Source organism: Macrotis lagotis, chromosome 2, assembly GCF_037893015.1.
Source record: "Macrotis lagotis isolate mMagLag1 chromosome 2, bilby.v1.9.chrom.fasta, whole genome shotgun sequence".
Taxonomy (NCBI): domain Eukaryota; kingdom Metazoa; phylum Chordata; class Mammalia; order Peramelemorphia; family Peramelidae; genus Macrotis; species Macrotis lagotis.
The window spans coordinates 278,108,495-278,128,971 of NC_133659.1; the positions used below are offsets into that span (position 1 = coordinate 278,108,495).

Here is a 20,477-nt window from a genome sequence, read left to right on the forward strand (position 1 = left end):
TCCCTATACATGACTCTGATATCCATCCCTAATGACCTGGCACTTCTACATACATCCCACCTTCCCTTTCCAAACTTTTCCATGTTCCCTCTCTCTTCTTCCATATCTCAGAACATTTGGTTTCCTTCAAAACTCAGCTCATGAACCACCTTTTAAAATGGAGCCACTAGTATTCTCAATCCTTAAAAAAACCCCAAACTACCTGTATTCATTTTGAATCCCACTAGAAACTGATTCCACTCCTGGACTACTCACATTAGAAATTTCTTTCCTCCCCTCATTGTTTGATTTCTCCCAGAACCATTCACTTTAAGGAGGTCCAAGTCAACCATACTTTCTTTCCTTCCCAGGTTGCATTGTTGATTCACCAGACTTTCCCTCCAGCACTCTTATCCCAAGTATCTTTGCTACCCTCCCTTTTTTCCTATATCCCCTTAAACATTAGAATACAAGTTCCGGGATGGCGAGGTGGCACAGTGGATAGAGCACCAGCCCTGGAGTCAGGAGTACCTGAGTTCAAATCCAGCCTCAGATACTTAATCATTACCTGGCTGTGTGGCCTTGGGCAAGCCACTTAATCCTATTTGCCTTGCAAAAACCTAATTATATATATATATATATATATGTATGTTCCTAGAGGTCAGGAATTGTCTTTCTGCTTGTATTTACAGAGCACCCAACACATAGTAAGGACTTCAGAAATGCTTGTTGATGTGCTCTTCTATATACACTCTTGTGTGCATGATGATACCCCCATTACAATGGAAGATCTTTGTCAGAGATGAGGAAGTGGATTGTTTGAATTCTTGTCTTTATCCAAATGATGCTTATCCATAGCACTGTAAGATTTAGGGGTGGAAAAGACCTTTGACATCATTCATCCCAACACCTTCATTTTATACATGAGGAAACTGGAACCAAGAAAGATTAAGATTCTTTCCCAAAACCACGCAAGTAATGTGTGTTAATTAAGAGCCAGGATTTGAAGCTAGGCTTTCTGAGTCTGAATCCAGTATCCTTTCCATTAGATCATATTGTTATCTGTACTTCTCCCTGGTCCCATCCTTTCATTTGTCCTAACTGTTCCATTATTCAAAATTCAGTTCAATCTCTTCTGGGAAATCTGCCTCAAGTATGCTATCCTATGCCAAATCCTATTTCAGATAACCTTCTGACAGCTTTCTAAATAGAACTGGAGAGGGAGATGGGGAGGAAAGCAAAAGTTTAGAAGACACACATTGTCACACAAATATGCACTTATTTTTATTCTTTGTGATTATATTATTGTACCTAGTTTATTTGTCCAATGAGATCAAATCTTTGAGGCCACAGATACATAACATTTAAGCTCCCATAGCTTCAATACAGTGTCAAGTATACACATATAGGAGATGATCCATAGTGCTATGATCAACAGAATCTAATTAAATTTAATTGAATTCTGGTGAAGTGCCCTCAATCTATCTGTTTTCATCAGCAATAAATTTCTTGAAATTTTAAGATTTAAAAGTAATAGAAAGTGCTTCTTTACTAACAGGTTAACAAAATTAAAATACTAGAATAAATTTATATATATATATATATACACATATATACATAGCTATATATGCACGCACATGTATATATTATATATATATATATATATAATTCTCATTATTTCTAAACTAGCTTAGTAAAATTCTTGCACATAAAAAATATGAACCATGAAATAAATTACACATTTAGTTTATAAGAAGTCTCTGAATAAGGTTCTTGTGCCTGGAAAGCAGCAAAAAAGTGACAATTGTTCATGGGGGAAATGTATTTAAGATAGAGTACTAATTTTGAGAGTGACTCAAGAGCAACTGAATGGTCCTTTCTGTGTTATGTTACATTTGTGTTAAAAAAAAAAAAGCGAATAGAAGAAATTTTTAGTTTTGGTACCTTCCTTTCCAAAACCAGGAGCATGAATGAGAGAACAAAACCATGGCCTATATAAAATATTTCTAATATCTATAATGGTTTGGTTCATCCAAACTTCCTTATTACTCTATTTTTCTGTCTTCTTCCTCAAGATCTGATACAATTCTTCTCAAAAGCCAGCCCTTTCTTCCTTCACCTTCTTTCCTCATTCCTGTCTTTTTTCCCCTACACACACACACACACACACACAGCTTCAGTTGTTAGGAATACATTGTGTTCAAAACATGAAGCTACCTCCCTGGAGAGGGCCACTAATGGTGATTCTACTAATCCACCCACCCAACCAATGAGCTTTGTTGTTCTCTACAAAGCAAGATAAAGCAAAGGATTTCTTTCCTCTTTATCCGTCTGCTGTTCCCCAAATAATCAAGAAAACAAGTGAAGAGAAGTAAGCAATAGGAATAAAAACCCAGAACAAAGAAAAAAACTGCCTCTTGAAATCTCAGAGAAAATAGGGAAAAAAATTTTTTCCAGAACAATGCTAAAAGAGACTCCATATCAACAACGCATGTGAAATCTGATTCCCATCATTACCTATGTTTGAATAAGGGTCTCACTTTGAGGATTTCTGACTCAAAAATCTCACATGGGATAAATCCTTCACTTATAGTGGCTCTGTTTTTTATTTAAAACAGTAAGTCTTCCTTAGCTCCACAAGTCAGCAAAGTCACATGATAGGGAAAGAGATGGAGAATCGTAACCTAAAAGCAACGGGGATGTTGCCAATTTTTACCATTTGGGATATTAACAAGTTTAACATGGCTCAGCAACTATCCTAAGTGTTACATCAACTATTATGACACAAACCAAAGGTGTTGAAATGTAAAGATGTGTGTTTTCTGAGAGAAAAAGGGTGACAATTTGAAGGGTTGATTTTTTAACATGAAGAATAAATATACAAAAATTCAGAACAGATTCTCAACCAACATTTATATTTAATAAATTTCATGGCTAAAAGAGTCTTTGTAGTTTTATAATTCTCTTTCAGGGAACTAATTTGGATTAATTTTTTGAAAAATAGGGGAAATGTCCATAATATGAAAGAAAAAAACAAATATAGGGATATTTTAATAATATTTTACATGGAAAAAATATCATTTTCTCATTCATCAGAGATAACCCTTTGATTATAAAATCATGAGTTTTGAATCTGGGGAACACTTAAACAATGTTCATCAAGGAGATTTGCCATTGTGATAGAGGATATCCAACACAAATTTCAAAGGGAAGAGATTTCCTTTATGTAATTAGATCCTCCAAATATTCCTGTTTGAATTGATTTCATCAAGATCCAGAAATCCGTATAACCTCCTAAATGAGATTCACAATCATTCAAGAGTTCAATCTAACTATCCACACAAGAAAAGTTAAAAGGATGAAGAACTCCTATTGTTCAGAATAGTGTCAAAACTGGATTGATGATGATTGTCCTTCATTCTCTAAGAAGACCATGATTTCAGGGAGGTGATACCATGACAAATACATGAATTGAATTTGAGTGGGGAGAGGTGCTACCTCACTTTTGCTTCCCAGACCATCTGGGTCCAGTGACCAGATATTAATCAGGACAACTGGGGATGGCCCTGGATTTGAGACAATTAGGGTTAAATGACTTGCCCAAAGTCGCACAGTTACTAAGTGTCAAGTGTCTGAGACTAGATTGGGACTCCTATCTTCCTGAATCCATGGTTAGTGCTCTACCACAGTGCAAACTGGATGGGTTGGAGTGGAATGATGGAAGGGACTAACCACATATAGGGGTCTCAGTGAGTCATATAATGACTTAGAAAGTCTTACTGTTGCCCACAAACTATGTTTGACACTTCTGGGCCAGTATGTATTATATAGCCCTGAAATCTCAAGAGATACTGAAGAAAAATCCCAGAAGATTTGATGAACTCTTATGGAGGATTTCTAGGAAGACAAAGAAGACCAAGGGAGGATTTATTAAGTACCTAAGTTCACCAGGGATTTGAAATGCAAATACAAAGAACACAAAGTCCTATTCAAAAAGTGCTTACCTTGTAAGGGAGAAGATAGCAACTAGATATTTAAATATATATGAACATAAAACAAATATAAAATGAATAATACAGCTATATACAAAGCAATTAAATACAAGGGCAGTCTAATTAGAGGAATCAGGGAAAGATTTCTTGAAAATGATGGTGCACAGGGCAGCTAGGTGGTACAGTGGATAGAGTACTGGCCTTGGAGTCAGGAGTACCTGAGTTCAAATCGGCCTCAGACACTTAATAATTACTTAGCTGTGTGACCTTGGGCAAATCACTTAACCCCATTACCTTGCAAAATAAAAAAAAAAACAAAAGCAAAAAAAATGATGATGCCTGAACTGTTATCTAAAGGAAAAAGGAGACTCTAAGATGCGGAGGCAAGGATACATGGAAAATTGTCAATGAAAAAGGAACAAAAAAATGAAAGACGCAGTACTTATGAGGAAGAGAGGAAATCTTTGCTGGATTATAAAAACAGGATGGAGAGCAATGGTTGATAAATCTGGCAAGATGGACTACAACCAGTTACATAGAGCTTTAAGAACTAAACAGAATGGGGGCACCTAGGTGGCTCAGTAGATAGAACACAAGCCCTGGAGTCAGAAGGACCCGAGTTCAAATCTAATCTCAGACCCTTAATAATTGCCTAGCTCTGTGACCCCGAGCAAGTCAAAACCCCCATTACCTTAAATAAATAAAAAAAAATTTTAAAAGAACTAAACAGAATAGTTTCTAATTTGTAGAAATAACAGGAAGTCACTTGAATTGGTTGAGTATTGGAGTCACATGGTCAGATATGTACTTAAGGAGAACTTCTTGGAAGCAAGGTGTAGGATGGCCTGGAGTGATGGGAAAAGTCAGGAACATTAATTAGAAAGCTATTTTAATAACCTAGATGAGAAGTGATGAAAGCCTGGACTAAGGTGGTAGCTGTGTGAGTAAAGAGAAAGAATCAGATCTGAGAGATACTAGGAAGGTAGAAATGACAAGATTTGGTCACTAATTGAATAGATATGTAATGAGAACGAGGAGTCCAGGATGATGTCAAAGTTACATTGTGAGAGACTAAAAATATAGCAGAAATAGGGAAATTCAGAAAAAGTGAAAGTTTTAGGAGAAGAAAACAAATTTAGTTTTAGATATGTTGAGTTTAAGAGTCTGTAGGTCATTCAATTTTAAATGTGTGACAGGTAGTTAGTAATAAGGCATTGAAGCTTAAGGGAGAGATTGGGCCTGGATATATATATAGAACTGGGAGTGATCTAAATATATAACTACTGAAATGATCAAGAAAGCATTTTTGAGGTAGAAAACAAGAGGGGTAAGGTCAGAACCTTGTGAAACATCCACAGTTATAGACCCTGACACTGATGATGAACCAGCAAAGGAAATTGAGAGGAAGCAAACACTTGGGAGAAGAACAAGACAAGAGGGTATCCATGAGGAAAGAGCTGTTAACAGTTGTCAAATGCAACAGAAAAGTCAAGAAAAATAAGGTTTGAGAAAAGACCATCATATCTGGTCATTAAAATAAAAAAGTCACACAACATAAATAAATACATATATATTATATATATATATATTATATATATATGAATTGAAATTGGCATCATGAAAAGGAATAGCCATATTAAGATCATAGCATTACTTGAGTACCAAAGTACTTCAAAAATCTCTAAGTGAAAATAATTTAGAGCAATATTTTTATCTTTCTTAAAACCTGCTCAGCAGAAAAAAAAGTGCTTCCTGAATTGATTTTTGAGATTTGAAGTATATTTCTTCAACTTTGATAATTTTTTTGCAAGGCAATGGGGTTAAGTGGCTTGCCCAAGACCACAAAGCTAGGTAATTATTAAGTATCTGAGGCTGGATTTGAACTCAAGTACTCCTGACTCCAGGGTTGGTGCTCTATCCACTGCGCCACCTAGCTGCCCAAAGTCATCTTCTCTTCAAAAGCATTTGATCCACAATATTATTTAACAGTTACAGAGTCTCTTCATGAATAATTTAAGAGATGGATAATTAATGTTTCATTAGGTAAGGAGCTAACTTTCTCATTTAGACACTATTCGTGTCCCGAATAGTGATGTTTTCCATCTGTATGACCTTAGACAAAACATTTATCTTCCATAGATTACAGTTTCATCTTCTGTAAAATGAATGAGCTGAATCAGATGGCCTTCAAGGTCCCTTCTAGCTCTAAATACAGAACCCTAGGTATATCATTTTTCTTTAATACATCCCTAATTATTATAAAATTCTTCTTTATATAATAAAACTTAAACTTCCCTTTCTGTAAATTCTATCCATTTATGCAACTTATATTTTGGAGCTCCACAAAAACAAATCTAATCCCTCTAGTTCTCTAAACATTTGAAGATAGTTTTCAAATCTCTCCACAATTCTGTCCTTTTCAAACTAAACATCCCCAGTTCCCTTATCTAGTCATTATATAATAATAGTTTTGAGTCTCTCACTATTCCGTTCTCCCTCTCTCTTATTAAATGTCATTGGGTCTCTTCAATATGCTTCTTAAAATGTGATCATCAAAACTGAATTCAACAATATGGTACAACCAGAGTGATCAGTGGAACTATCTTCTCTCATGTTTTGGATCTGCAACTTCTATTAATGGGATTTAAAGTAACATCACACCATTGCTTCATACTAAACTTGAAGTCAACTCAACCACCTACCTTATCTTCCTTGTTCTGCCCTTCTCTGTATTTTTCCCCTTAATCTAAAAACAAGATATTACATCTGTCCCTCTTAAGTTTAATCTTGCTATATTCAGTTTATATTTTCAAACTGTCAAAATTCTCTCAGATATAAGTTTCATTTATCCAATAAAACCCTCCTTACTACGTGTCATCTGCAAATTTGATCAGTATGCTATCCATGTCTTCATCTGTTAAGGTGATACAAATCTTTAACAGGGGAGAGATGAGAAGAGAGACTAAGTCATGGCCCAAAGCATTTCCACTAGGTTGATTAATTCATAAATCAACATTCTTAGGTTTAGTTGTTCAATAATCTACAAATCCACCTAACTGTGCTATTGTGATTTGAAAAATAGATATATTTAGTACACATATCTAGAGGTTTGCTGGTAACAAACATCCATTTCTCAAAGAGAAGTATACACAATAACTTTTCAGTTTAACCTGTATTATTATTTCCACCATCACGTTCTTAAGTCTAGACAATTAAGAAAAAATAAATCAAACCCTAATTTAAAGCACTTGCCAGTTTCCACGATATAAACATTCAGACTGAAAATTTAGCATTCAGCTTTGGTGAGGAGACAGCTGGTTCTACATAATTTGGGCAAATACCAACCTGTATTCTTACTTTGAAGTCCATAGTTTAGTACTGTGATGAACTTTTGAAAATCAGCTGATTGAAAACAGTAATTTTATTATGATCACAAAATTCCAAATTATTTTTCTTTTTTATTTCTATTTTCTAAAAAGGAAAATGTTTACACTTAAGATAATGCAAGGTTACTGCACACTCTGATTATAGGTCATTGGATTTAGCACAATCACATGCAGATCCCCATTATTCAAAGTTGTAGTGATACACTTTTACTTACTTGAATAAAGGAGTCCCACAAACAACACATTTGTACATTCCACGATCTTTATGACTTGTGTATTTTCCTTCAAAGGCACTGAGAAGCAAAAAAAACAAACAAAACATTTGAAGGACAAATTAGCTAACATCTTTCTCATAATGTTATGAATCTTGGAGCAACTTTCCCTAGTGAAATTTTCAAAATCCATAAGATCAACTCATTGAAAGTAAGCAATAACAAAAACTGGAATATCACAAATTTATTTTAATATTTCTGCAGAAGGGACTAGGATCAGGTTTGTAGTCAAATTCTCTACTTAAATATTTCACAGAAAGAGTCTTTTCCTTTTTAAAAAATATGGTCATTTTTATGACTATACTCTAGATTGAACATTGTCTTACTCAACCAAAGGTAAGTTTTTGGAGACTCTGAAGTGTCCCTTCCAGGAGTAACTCTCAGAAAATGAAGCTGAGGCCAAGACTCCAAGTTGGAGGAGTCTTATTCTTAGTTTTTGGTCTGAGGAGGAATATTGCAGCTTTAAGGGAATATTTTTCTAAGTTAACAATCTTAAAGGCTAGGAGGTCATTCAGTTAATACAAATCAGCTGTGCTAGCCCAACAAAAAGTCTATGTGTGCTACAGCTTGTTTTTATTATACTTTCACCCTCTTTATGAGGTCCAATTTTTTTATAAACAGAATTTTTAAGAATGACCTAATCTCTGGTTGTTTGTGGGCATTAAATCATTTGTGAGCCATGTACACAACAGCCATGATCTGGGTAGAATGCCTAAACTGAGACCAAGGTCCATTGCCAGCTAATTTGGGTGGTAGAATGGACTTTGCCAGAGAGTCAGTACTTGGTCAATTCAGTAAATAGTATATGCTGTGACAGGAAGAGAGTTGTTGCCTATTAACGAGTACCCCATGTGTGGTAAAGAGCCCTTTCAGGTCTTGAATGGAAACAAGCAGTTACATCATTAATAAATCTGGATCAGAAGTAAGTTGGGGCCTCATGCCAAGCTCCATGGTATAAATTAGACAACAAAATGGTTAGTCCTTGGCAAGTTTACCTTTGAGCTGGAATCAGCTGAGAGAGACCTTATTCACTAAAAACAGTCTTGAAAGTGAGCACACTCTTTTTTTTTCAGGATGTAGGGCGAATTTCCAAGGACTAAAGCCATGTGAGGGCAGTTATTGAAAATTTTTGACATTCCAACCACAAATGAGCCAATAAATACTTTCTCCACATGTGCTTCAAAAAGAAATTGGAGCGGGGTGGAAAGGAACTAAATTATGCTACTTTCTTTTTGCAGCCAAAATGTCTATACTTACAATGGCCACCTTCAAAATTTCATCATCCTGGTGCAGGACTGTTGTTCCTCATGCTTTGGCTTAATGTGATGCTTTCTTCCCTCTCCATCCCCCAACACCCCCCCCCATCTACCTAAATCACTCTGACTTACACACATTTCATAGTAAATGAAAGGCAAGTCCTTTAACAAAAATGCTGCAACTTTCGGGGGGAGGGGGTAGGATTAAGCTATAGTCTTTATTAGCCAAGGTGAAGGGGGGGGGGGATAAATAAAGCATCCCACAGACTTTTTCAGAATAATTTCTGTCTTTTCAGTGATATGAATGTGTAAAGGCTAAGAAATGTGTAAAATTCTTGAAAATGGTAAGGAAGACAAGGAAATGAGTTGGGGGGGGCAGTGGGGGAGGTTCAGCCATCTCACCTCTCAGTTCCTTTCTCCTGAGTGACATGGTACTCCAGGGGTGTCAGTCGCTTCCTCAGTTCCTGCTGGGAAAAGACCACCTTACAGTTCTTTCTATCCCTACATGACCCTAGAAAAAAGAGAGGATATGGGAGAAGGAGCCTTTTTAGGTTAAATCCTGAATAATTGCTTTGGCCGGCGGCCACTGCAAAGCTTCTGCATTTACTTGTCAATGACCAGACTGGTCCCTAATGCACAAGAATGGCTGAACTGAACTGCACTTGATTATTTCAGCAAGTCCAAGTTTTCAAAAAGTGCTGCTAAGGAGCCAGGTGATTCCTTCGGAGCAGGGACAAAGTGCTTCAACCAAAGCCTACTGGATGGGATACCATCCCTTTCTGAGATAACTATTCATTTGATGGTAGCAACCACCCCTCTCCATCTCCCACCACGACCACCCCATTAATACACACACACACACACACACACATACATCTACATATATACATATATATATATATATATATAATATGTTTTAACATACTATATATATATATATATATATATATATATATATACAGGATAATGATTGGGCACATGATTATTGATCGGACATTGGGAAATTATGATTTGCCTGATATGTCTCTGTCATATACAGCTATTGGAGAGAGGATTTAAACCCAGGTCCTCTGATTTGACAGCCAGGATTCTTTCCATTGTACAATGGCTGCCTGGTGAATTAAACCTCCCACCTGCTTACCGGCAATTTTACAACCTTGCAGTATGGCTTAAAATCAAAAATTATTAAATTTCTTCTATGTGCAATTTAACTACCCCATATTGTTTTATTTTTCTTTATGCCTACAGATACATTTTCCATTTACTACCAGGTTATGCAGACTTTAAAAACAAATGTGTAAGATTTTTCCTTGAATGGACAGAGCAAGGAAAAATTGTCAAAAGTCTATGCAAGAAGTCATTTTCTAAGATCCTCTAAGTACCTATCTCAAATGGTTGTTGTGAGGATAAAAAGAGCTATTTGTAAAACACTTAGCATAGTGACTGATGCATAGTAGGTGTTAAATAATTGCTTACTACTAAAAATTAATTATCCAGCATCTCAAGAAACCAAAGAAAATGTTGGGGGGAAAAGAGAGAAACAAGTAGTAAGAAGGATGAAGGGCACTATTTCTTCAGAAGTCCACTATTTCCTTTTGCGACTACAGAGGGTTCTTAGTTCACTGAGAATATTTAATAACTGTATTTCAATAAAATTGGTTTCCTTTGCAATCCTTTTTTATGTTATACATTTTAAAATATCATCCTGGGAAGAGATTGATGGCACAACAAAAAGTTAAGAACTCCTGACCTAGAGACACTGCCTTGATTAAAGTGCATTTGAAAACTGAAGTAATTTTATTCAGACATAATTGAAATGGCAGCTTTTATTTCAACTCATATAGTCTGTGATAAAATTTTCAAACAATACTTCTTTATATCATCTCTTTGTATCTTATTTTATTTTACCTAAACATATGATTGAAAAGAAATATAACTCCAATACAGCACAATGATTACTCATGACAATGAAATTGCTTTTCTTTGCCATCCATCACAACGGAGACTTGCAGATGATCCAAAATGTAAAAATAAAATGTATATTTTTGTTTTTAAGTTACTGAAAGTTAGCTTAAGTGTCCTGATCATTATGTCACTCAATTTCTTTTGTGATATAAAGGACTATGAGTAAGAAAAAAAAGAAAACATAAAATGTTTAGTTTCTTGCTTTGCAAAGCATCCCATTTCATAGCATGTGGGCCAAATGAAAAAAATTCGTGAAAAATTAGCTACTCCCACCCCAATGATGGCATAAATAGAGCAACAGCATCCACATCCAAGGCAATAAAATACAGGGACTACTTCAATGTATAAATACTTAATATAGGGGTTATATATATACATATATACACATACATACACATTTATGAATGGAGAAAATACTAAGTAAAAACTAGATATACATACTTTGGAACGTACCCTGCAGGCTCACAAATTTGGACCTCCATTGACATCCCAAAAGAATCCAGCACCCTCCCTAAGCATGCCTCACCATTGGACCCAATGTAAGTAACCATAGACAAATTTAGTAAGCCCATCTTTACTGCCATTTTGGTTGAGTCCTTCACATCACTAAATCTCAAAATATTTAAGTCTTTATCAGTATTCCAAACTGTTTCAATTATCTCAAATACAGAGGGCTATATTCTTTCCCTCCCTCCCCTACCTCAGAATTAATCTATCCATCAAGTTGAATTTAATGCCTATTATTACTTTCTGTAGCCTACTGAACACTGTTAAAGAAAAGGTGAGTCTCTACTCACTACTATAAGCTAAAGGGTCGTTAATATTTTTTAATCAAATGTTTTCTGTCTTTGTTCATTTTGTCAAAGAAATTCATTTTTCAAATTTAAAATGACAAAATGCCTTGTTTAAAATTACTCCTTTCTAATGGCTCAGGTAATTAAAATTTGTACAATTCAATTAAACGATTCTGTCCAAAATATTTTTGTTGTTAATATATGTTCATTCATATAAAAAGACCAATTGTGTTCCCAAAGTTGAGGGAACCAAGCTACCCATCTGTATGTCATTTAGTACACGAGAAGCAACTGCAGGTTTAAATTACATGGTATTGGATTGCAATTTCCTAACATTGGATGCTTTTCTGCTTTTTTACCTTGAGTCATTACTAAGGAGTGTTCATAAAAAGTAGCTTAAAGCACAGATGCTTGCAAATCATTTAGGCAAAGATGTTTCTTTTTTTTAGAAAAAGAATAATACTGTTGGTCACTATTGACTAACCATGTCAAGTATTTCTAAGAGAAAAAAGGTAAAATTGAAAACATCTGATTGAAGTAAATAATGCAAACATAAAAAGCTTTACTAGCGAATGAAGGGTATTGAAGCGACTTTGTTTCATAGATTAGAAATTACTTTTGATCTAAACATTCTTAAAAACAGATTGTTTTCCACTATGAACCATCTCATTAACTGTGCCACAGAGCCCTCATTTTAATGGCAAGCTCTTGAATGTACTGCTGTACTCCTTTGTTAGCCTCGATCTTTTTGGGGAGCGGATAAAGATTACATTCCAGGTTTCTTTGTTTGTCTTACAAGAACCACTAAAGCAGCATTCACACAAATTTTGTAGGAATGCGCCCTGTGTCATAGCCTACAAATTATTTGGTTTTGGTGCACTTAAAGGTCACCTTCCAAATTAGTGAAATTTTCCTACATCCTGGCTTTTCAACCTTAAATATAAATATTGTTTCCTAACTGTAAGTAAGATCTGTTCTCCAAGAAGTTCTATTGCTTATTTAAAGTTGTCAACTTTTTGTAGGTTTTTATTCTCTGGTAATGCTGTTTCCTAATGTAACAAACCTTTTAAGGTGTATTTAGCAGTGAAAAGAAGTATGTGTACATTAGAAATAATTTTCCTGTTGTTATACCAGACAACTCAACGAGGTGACTGTATATTAATCAATTCTCTAAAGCAAATCTTATTATTAATAACTTCCTGGGCAGTACCAAACTTCAATAAGTTAAACTTCTACTTTCACTAACAAAAATTCATCACAAACATTGACTTGATCAGTTTATTGCTGAGTTGTTGGGTTTTTGATTGTTGTTTTTTGCTAGAATTACTTCTTACTATTTTGTCAAAAACTACATAGAGTCTTCACTAATTCTGGAAAAGTTATCTCCTTTTAAAAATCCCATAGCAATTCATTCATGGGGTATGTTCCCTTCCTCTCATTGTTTTTAGTATCTTAACTTTGACACTCTAAATCTACAATTATTCAGGAAAGTTTAACATTTGCAGTGAATTAAGGAATGAAGCAGCATCTAATTTATGACCTTAAAAATCAGCCTGCAAGTATACCAAAATGTTTTTCTCTTATTAATTGTGTACTTTGAAGTCCACAAGTGGCTATGCACATGTATATAAAATTTGTTCTATAATATATATCTTTTGCAATGAATTTGGCATAGAGTGCATCTGATTGAGAGTCTCCTAGAGAGTTTAAAAACCACCAACTAAAATGATCTTCTTATAAGGAAGTTTCTCCTTTATGATGACCCTATGTCATGGACCTGAATTTGACATTAACCCAAAGCCCCAGTGTGTCTAATTAGAAGTCAATATACACAATTTTTACAGCAAAAAGTTATCTTTTTAATCCAAACAATTATGAAGAGTACAGTCTTGGCCAGATTACATTAAAATATTTGCTAAATCATATTTTAATGTGGTAAAAGACTTCTTTTAATAAATCTTACTCAAAACTCTCAAAATTAATCTTTAAAAATTACACATCTTGTTAAAGCAAGACAGAGTAGAGAACAAATACACTATAAATAACTTGCTTATCCAACATAAATGCATAGCAGTTTTCAATATTAAATAATGTTATGAAAATACTAAGATCAAAACGGGAATGAAAATCAGTGGTGGTCTCAAGCATCCCACTGAATGATCAGTTTTTCCAAAGTAGAATAGCTTGTCAATTATTTTCTCTGAATTAGCCCCTTCAAAGGTTAAGGCTTTGAATCAGCAATGAGATTCAAATAAGATTTTCATATAGTCCAGAAAATCTTTGAAAGCTTCTTATCTTTGTATCCATAAGTAAAACAGAGCTATTGTCTAACTTTGAATGTGCTTCTCAGTCTTATTTCTTCTATTTCAATGAAATATATAATTCCAATAATTAAGTATTTCCTTAAGATAATATATGTACACAACAGACTCCTCTTTATTTTGCTGTAATCTTTGTTTGCTAATGGAAAAATAAATTAAATTTTTCTAATGTTATGTCTAAGAAGTTTAAGATGTGATTTCCATTGTAATTTCCAATTTTTAGTTTATTAATTGATCACATTGATTACATTAAAATGAAAAAAGTATCTGTTCCAAGCTGCATCTTGTCATACCTGAACTTTCTTAGTGCTATCTAAATAAAGAGGAGAAAGTAAAAGTCAAATCCAGTCCATTTTTAGAATGAAGGAATGTAAAATATATACTGTGACCTAGGATGTTTTTTTTAACATTCCAGTAATTCAAGAAAGACTACAAAAATTCCAAGAATGGGAGAGGGATTGGGGGGGGGGGCTCAGAGAAGAGTTCAATGCTTGCACAAGCATGCCCAAGTCTCAGTTTGCTCTCAGAGGTAGATATATACAGGAAAAACATTCCTAAGATGGTCATGTGACCTCAAATGTCAAGATATTTTTACTTCAATATTCTGGCTTCCATGAAATTTAAGGCTCCAATACTTCTTACTGAGAACTTTGAACACAACATGATTTTTTTTAAATGCTTAAGAAAAAAAACAGCAGTTCAGATCTACGAGAACAAGGAAATTCACATTAAATTGGATAATTCAGTATTTCTGTTTCTGGAACTTTTACCTGCCAAAGAAATCATATCAATTCAATTTCTCAGTGTCTAGCACATCCTAAATAGATCCAGAGCCAGAAGGAACTTGAGGAAAGAGAGGTGAAGAGAAGTATGGAAGCCTACCCAAGCTTGCATAGGTATCTCTGCCTCCAAATCCAATGCTCTTTTCTAACACCAAGTAAATACTAAATATTAACTCAATAAATACCACTGAAATAAATGAATAATCACCAAATGAATGACTTTTTGGGGTAAAGACAGCACCTTCACATTTATCAGTAATTGAGAGCTATTACCTATGCTTCTCAGTCTCAGTATTATTTCTTCTACTTCCATATTGTGACTTTTTAAAAGTTAGAGAGCTTCTATATAATTAATCATTTTATTAATCATGCTAGCATTTTTTTAAATAAAACTGTCAGTGACACTCTCAAATGCCAAATTTTTGATGGTGGTAAGCTAACAGTTTATATGCCCTTGGAAGAATGAGTGTTTCTGTGGGTGGAGATTAACTCTGATTTGTTAACAATTAATGAGAGAATGAATATTATAGTGAAAACTGGGCTCACTCCAAAGAGGAGCTGAAAGAGTGACATCATGCCACTCTTGGACTAAGAGATTATCTCTATGCCCAGATCACCTCTAGCCTTGGCTATATAGACAAAGGATTTTACTTCTACCCATACTTGCTTGAGTGGAACACAATGAGTAGGAATTTACCTTGGCTATAGGTGGGGTAAATTTTTGATTAAGGTCAGTAATATCCTTCAAAGGCTGAGCTTTGAACAAGGAAATAGGACAGGGAAAAAGACTAGATCTTCTCCAAAGTTTGCTAGCAATAACTTTTCAATTTGAAATATATATAATTCCAATATTTAAGCATTTCCTTAAGATAATTAAATTAAGTTTACTAATGGCATAATAAATGATTTTATAATGCTAAGAAGCACAAGATATGACTTCCACTATAATTCCCAATATCAATAAGTTTATTAATTATCAAGATAGCACTCTAAAATGAATATCTGTTCCCAAACTACATCTTATCACACCTGAACTTTCTTAGTCTAAAAATAGAGGCGGGCATAAAAGGCAAATGCTCTGTCCAGCTCAAGGTTTCAATCCATCACTGGTGGGCCTCAAAGATTAATTTGGAGGCCCATATAGGTGAATAGTCAATGAAAGTTTTTTTATGACTATTTTACAGTACCCTTAAATGTGGGTTTATAAATCTTCAGCTTATCAACGCTTTTACTCAACTTAAACATTTTCATTAGTCCTTGCCTTATTTATTATACTTGAAGTAATGATGTATAGCCAATGGCAGTGACTTCAAAGTCAGTAACAAAAGATATACTAAGGTTGTGGTTTCCATTATTTTCCAAAAATATAATTTCATTTAAACTTGTGTAATTTGGGGGTGGTACTCTTATACAAACTACAAAGGAAATATGTTCCAAATTCTCAGGAATCAAAAATAAAAGTGTTAATTATATCTATCTATTTATCTATCTATCTCTTTATCTCTCTATATATGTATATGTATATTTGTAAAATAAATACATATATCAATATATATATATATACAAAGTAGTGATTTTTTTCTTTCTCATTCTTAAGAAAATTAAATCTTGATTTTTAAAAATCATGACATTCCCAATCTTCTTACAGCTTTTATGATTTTATAGAAGACAATTCTATTAAGATTTGTATAAAAGTTCCAATTAACATCAAGGGAATGGACCATATTAAATATATTGAATTTAAAAAGATCAAATATTTTAATACTCAACAGTTGCATAACAAAAATGGTCTTCTGATTTTTGTAATTAATGTTTTGTATCAATAAATTGGAAAGTAGTTCTCCAGCTGAAAAAGTCCTCTTTTTTTAAACTCCTTCCTGAAATTAGGAAGTCTTACCTGATTAAAATCACTTCTACTTGAATCATTCTTTTATTTTGGGATCTCTGTTATTCACTTTAGTGAGTGCTGTATTGTTTTACATTTATTTATATGCTGCTTAATAACCATTTTCAAGCTGACTCATTTATATATTTTTTCCTTTAAATAGTTAACAAGTACTATATATCTGGTTCTGTGCCAAACTCTGGGGAGAAAAAGAGACAAAAAGGGTCTGCACTCCCAGGGAACTTACAATCTAATGGGGAAATAAATTGCAAATTCCCACTGAGGGTAAGCATCATTTCATGTGAATTATTGAATAGTACTTTGAACAGTTCTCTAAAGAGCAGAAGTAAAAGGAAGAATGTGTGGATTTAGTATACACCCTCAAATATTGGACTCAATTGATTAAAACCAACAACAATTGGGAATTTGAAGAAGATCCAGGTGATCTGAAGTGACACTTCCACTTTGTTGGAAGAGAGTTTGAAATAAATCCCTCATAATAGAAAGTACCCTTCTCCAAAACTGTCTCTGTGGCATGTTTACCACTCCCAGGTAACCAAAATTCAAGGAGGTGAGGGAATAGGTTGCCTTGAGTTAAATCTGAAAAATCATCCAATAAAAAATAAGATTTGATTTTGTAAAGGGTGAATGGAAAAATTGAAAGATGAGGCAAAATATTTGACTGTTCACTTTTATTAACCCAAGCATATATTTATTCCCACAACCAATTTGTATATGTATAAGGTTCATTCATTCATTTAATAAATACTTTTAACAGCCTACTGCATACAAATACCACAGGCTAAGAATCTAAATGGTAAAATCTCAACTGTGAGATTGTATGAAGAAGCTTTGGACTAGGAATCAGTTTATGTGGGTTCTAGTACCAACTCTCACACTAATTTGTTCACCTGTCTGTAACTCAATGTGCTTCTCTACAAAGTAAGGATGCTACACTATGTCCCATTTCTTCATGGTTTTCTTAAGAGACTGGTAACGTTCACTATGATGTGAAACACATTGACCAGTCATCATTCATCTAAATAAAAGAGAAGGAAAATTAAATCTTAAAAATCTCCACCATATTATTTGAGTTTTATTTGGAGGTAAGCAAATACATCTTATTCTTTGATAAACTAATTAAAGTTGCAGTAGCAACTTTAATCATACAAAGCAAGGTACCACAGTGGCTAGGTTGTTGAACCTGGGAGTCCAAAAGACCTGATTTCAAGTCTAACCTTAGGTACTAGTTAGCTTAGGCAAGTTATTTAACTGCTGTGTGCCTCAGTTTCCTCATCTGTAAAATGGGGATAATACCACCACCTATGCTTCCTAAGGGTGTTGGGAGGATAGAAGAAAATATTTGAAAATATTTTGCAAGCCTTATATATCAAAGCAAATCTTTTACTATATATAAATGTTATCTGTTATTATTCTTATTCTCAAAAATATAAAGGCTACCTTGTTCTTTGAGATCTGATTTCAGGCACTATGGTAGAAATGATTTCTGAGTTAATGTGTGTTGTTAAGCCTCCAAAACGTGAAATTTAGGATAACATTCAAAGAAGTTTTGATTACAATAAGACTTTCTAATTTGCAAAGCAAGATAATGAGAAGTACTTTTTTCTTTTCTTTTGGTAAGGGACTACAGTGAACAAGAGGTAACAATGAAAGAGAAAGTTATTTTATCTGTGTGATTGCTTATGAAACTTTTGAACAAGCTAGAGTTGCCTGTTTTTAATTTTTTTTTAGTATGGGTCTTCAGTAGAACATCATAGAATGTACAGAAGGGAAAAAAATTAAAAACAGACAACCTCATTTCCATTCTACATTTCATATACAATCAAAAAGACTTGCAAACAATAGGACTCTCTTCCATACCTCTTGGCCCTGGGGAGTCATGGACTGCAAAAGGAGAGTTGACATGTAACCACCCACAAAAAGGAAGTAAAGGAGCCATCCCACAGCCTAAAATGCAGAGTTTTATTTAAAATTTAAAACAAATATAGTGTATTGGAAATGAAAAAGAGATTTGTATTATCTGGAAATTCAGATTCAAATTCTTCCAAAATTATATCATGATATAGACCTCAGACACTTATTACCTAGCCGTGTGGCCTTGGGCAAGCCACTTAACCCCATTGCCTTGAGAAAAAAAATCTAAAAAAAAATTATATCATGATATAAATCAGATTTAGATCTAAACTGACAAAATACTAAAATCAGAGAATAAGTTGTTGTTCTTCCTTTTCTAAAAGGATCAAAATAACACCACTATGCGGAGTGGGGGAAGATGTCAAGGTTCAGTAAGTCCGATTGTGGCTTATCAGACTAATACAAGCTTAGATGCATTTACCACAGATCAGGCACAAATAACACATATTAATATTAGCAGTGGAAATGGCTCTAAATTTGTACATCTCACATTTCAGCAATGCTAACTAAAATTCAGACAAATGAAATTTGGGGTACATATAAAAACTTTTTTCTCAATTACCTACATAGTCAAGGATGAATGAAGCACAATTGTCTGAATTACTAGTTGTTATTTTTTTTTAGTAAATTTAAAAAACTTTTCATTTCTCCCAGTGCAGTGTTGATCTGGCCTAATTCTTAACTTAAATATAATTCTTTGGGCATTCAATGGAAAACCTAAACTGAAAAACCTGCAATTAAAGTAAATCTCCTTGATAGCATTATGAAAATTCTCCATTTTTATATTCCATTTTACCAGCTCTTTTGACTTCCAAAATCACCCAATCAATATTCCATTGAATAACATAATTCTAAAACAAAAAGGTCTTTAGAGATCACCTTTTCCAATACTCCATTTTATTAAAAAATTGTGGAAACTAGAACCATCAGACAGTGAGTTGAAGGATTTTACCCCACTGATGTCATCTCCTCTTCCTTCAATTTTTTTTAATCTTTACTTTCATTCACTTCTCTGTTTCTATTCCAATTCTCAGCTATTTTATTTTGTCCCTCAATGATTGAGGTCTAAACACTCTTGAAGGATTGACATCCCCTTTTTTCACCATAAACTGAAGTGAAGATGCAGGTACTTATATGTAAATGGTTTTTATTAAAGAAATGCAACTTCCTTATGAACAGAGATATTAAAATATATTGTGCTTTATATGCAAATAAAGAGTTTTTTATGTTTTTGATGAACTGATCTTTTTCTAGTAGCGGTGAAGAATTTTCATTGATCTAGTCATACTCGATTTCTCAGTCTTCCTTATGACTGAAGGAATAGCCTTCTAGAGAACTGGTTGGAGGCCCTATAGCACACTGAAATTAATACTAGGATTGAGTTAACACTGGTACTCTAGGGGCAGCTAGGTAGTGCAGTGGATAAAGCACCGGCCCTGGAGTCAGGAGTACCTGGGTTCAAATCCAGTCTCAGACACTTAATAAGTACCTAGCTGTGTGGCCTTGGGCAAGCCACTTAACCCCATTTGCCTTGCAAAAACCTAAAAAAAAAAAAAACACTGGTACTCTAACAAATCCAATGAAATGACCATTGACTATATCTTTCCAATACCTAATATATATTTAATCAATATAAATTATGTTACCAATAGAATAATTTTAAAGAAATATAAGCATTTAATACTAAATATATTTAATCAGTGGTCAAGTACTATTGATTCTATTATGCAACTCTCACAGAGTTCCTCTTCTCTCTACTCATGTGATCATCTCCCCAATGAAGACCTTGACCACCTCTAGTCTGAACTACCATAATAGATTCTTTTTTTTTAAGTTTTTAAAGTTTTTTTTGTAAGGCAATGGGGTTAAGTGGCTTGCCCAAGGCCACACAGCTAGGTAATTATTAAGTG

General features: G+C 34.1%; 1 protein-coding gene across 1 annotated transcript in view; it reads right to left on the reverse strand.

Moving 5' to 3' along the window:
• Positions 1–20,477, reverse strand: part of LEMD3 (LEM domain containing 3) — a 286,239-nt gene that overhangs the window by 116,443 nt on the left and 149,319 nt on the right. Inside the window, 2 exon segments of the mRNA XM_074226213.1 lie at positions 7,573–7,650; positions 9,288–9,396. Coding sequence (XP_074082314.1) covers positions 7,573–7,650; positions 9,288–9,396 — 187 coding nt within the window.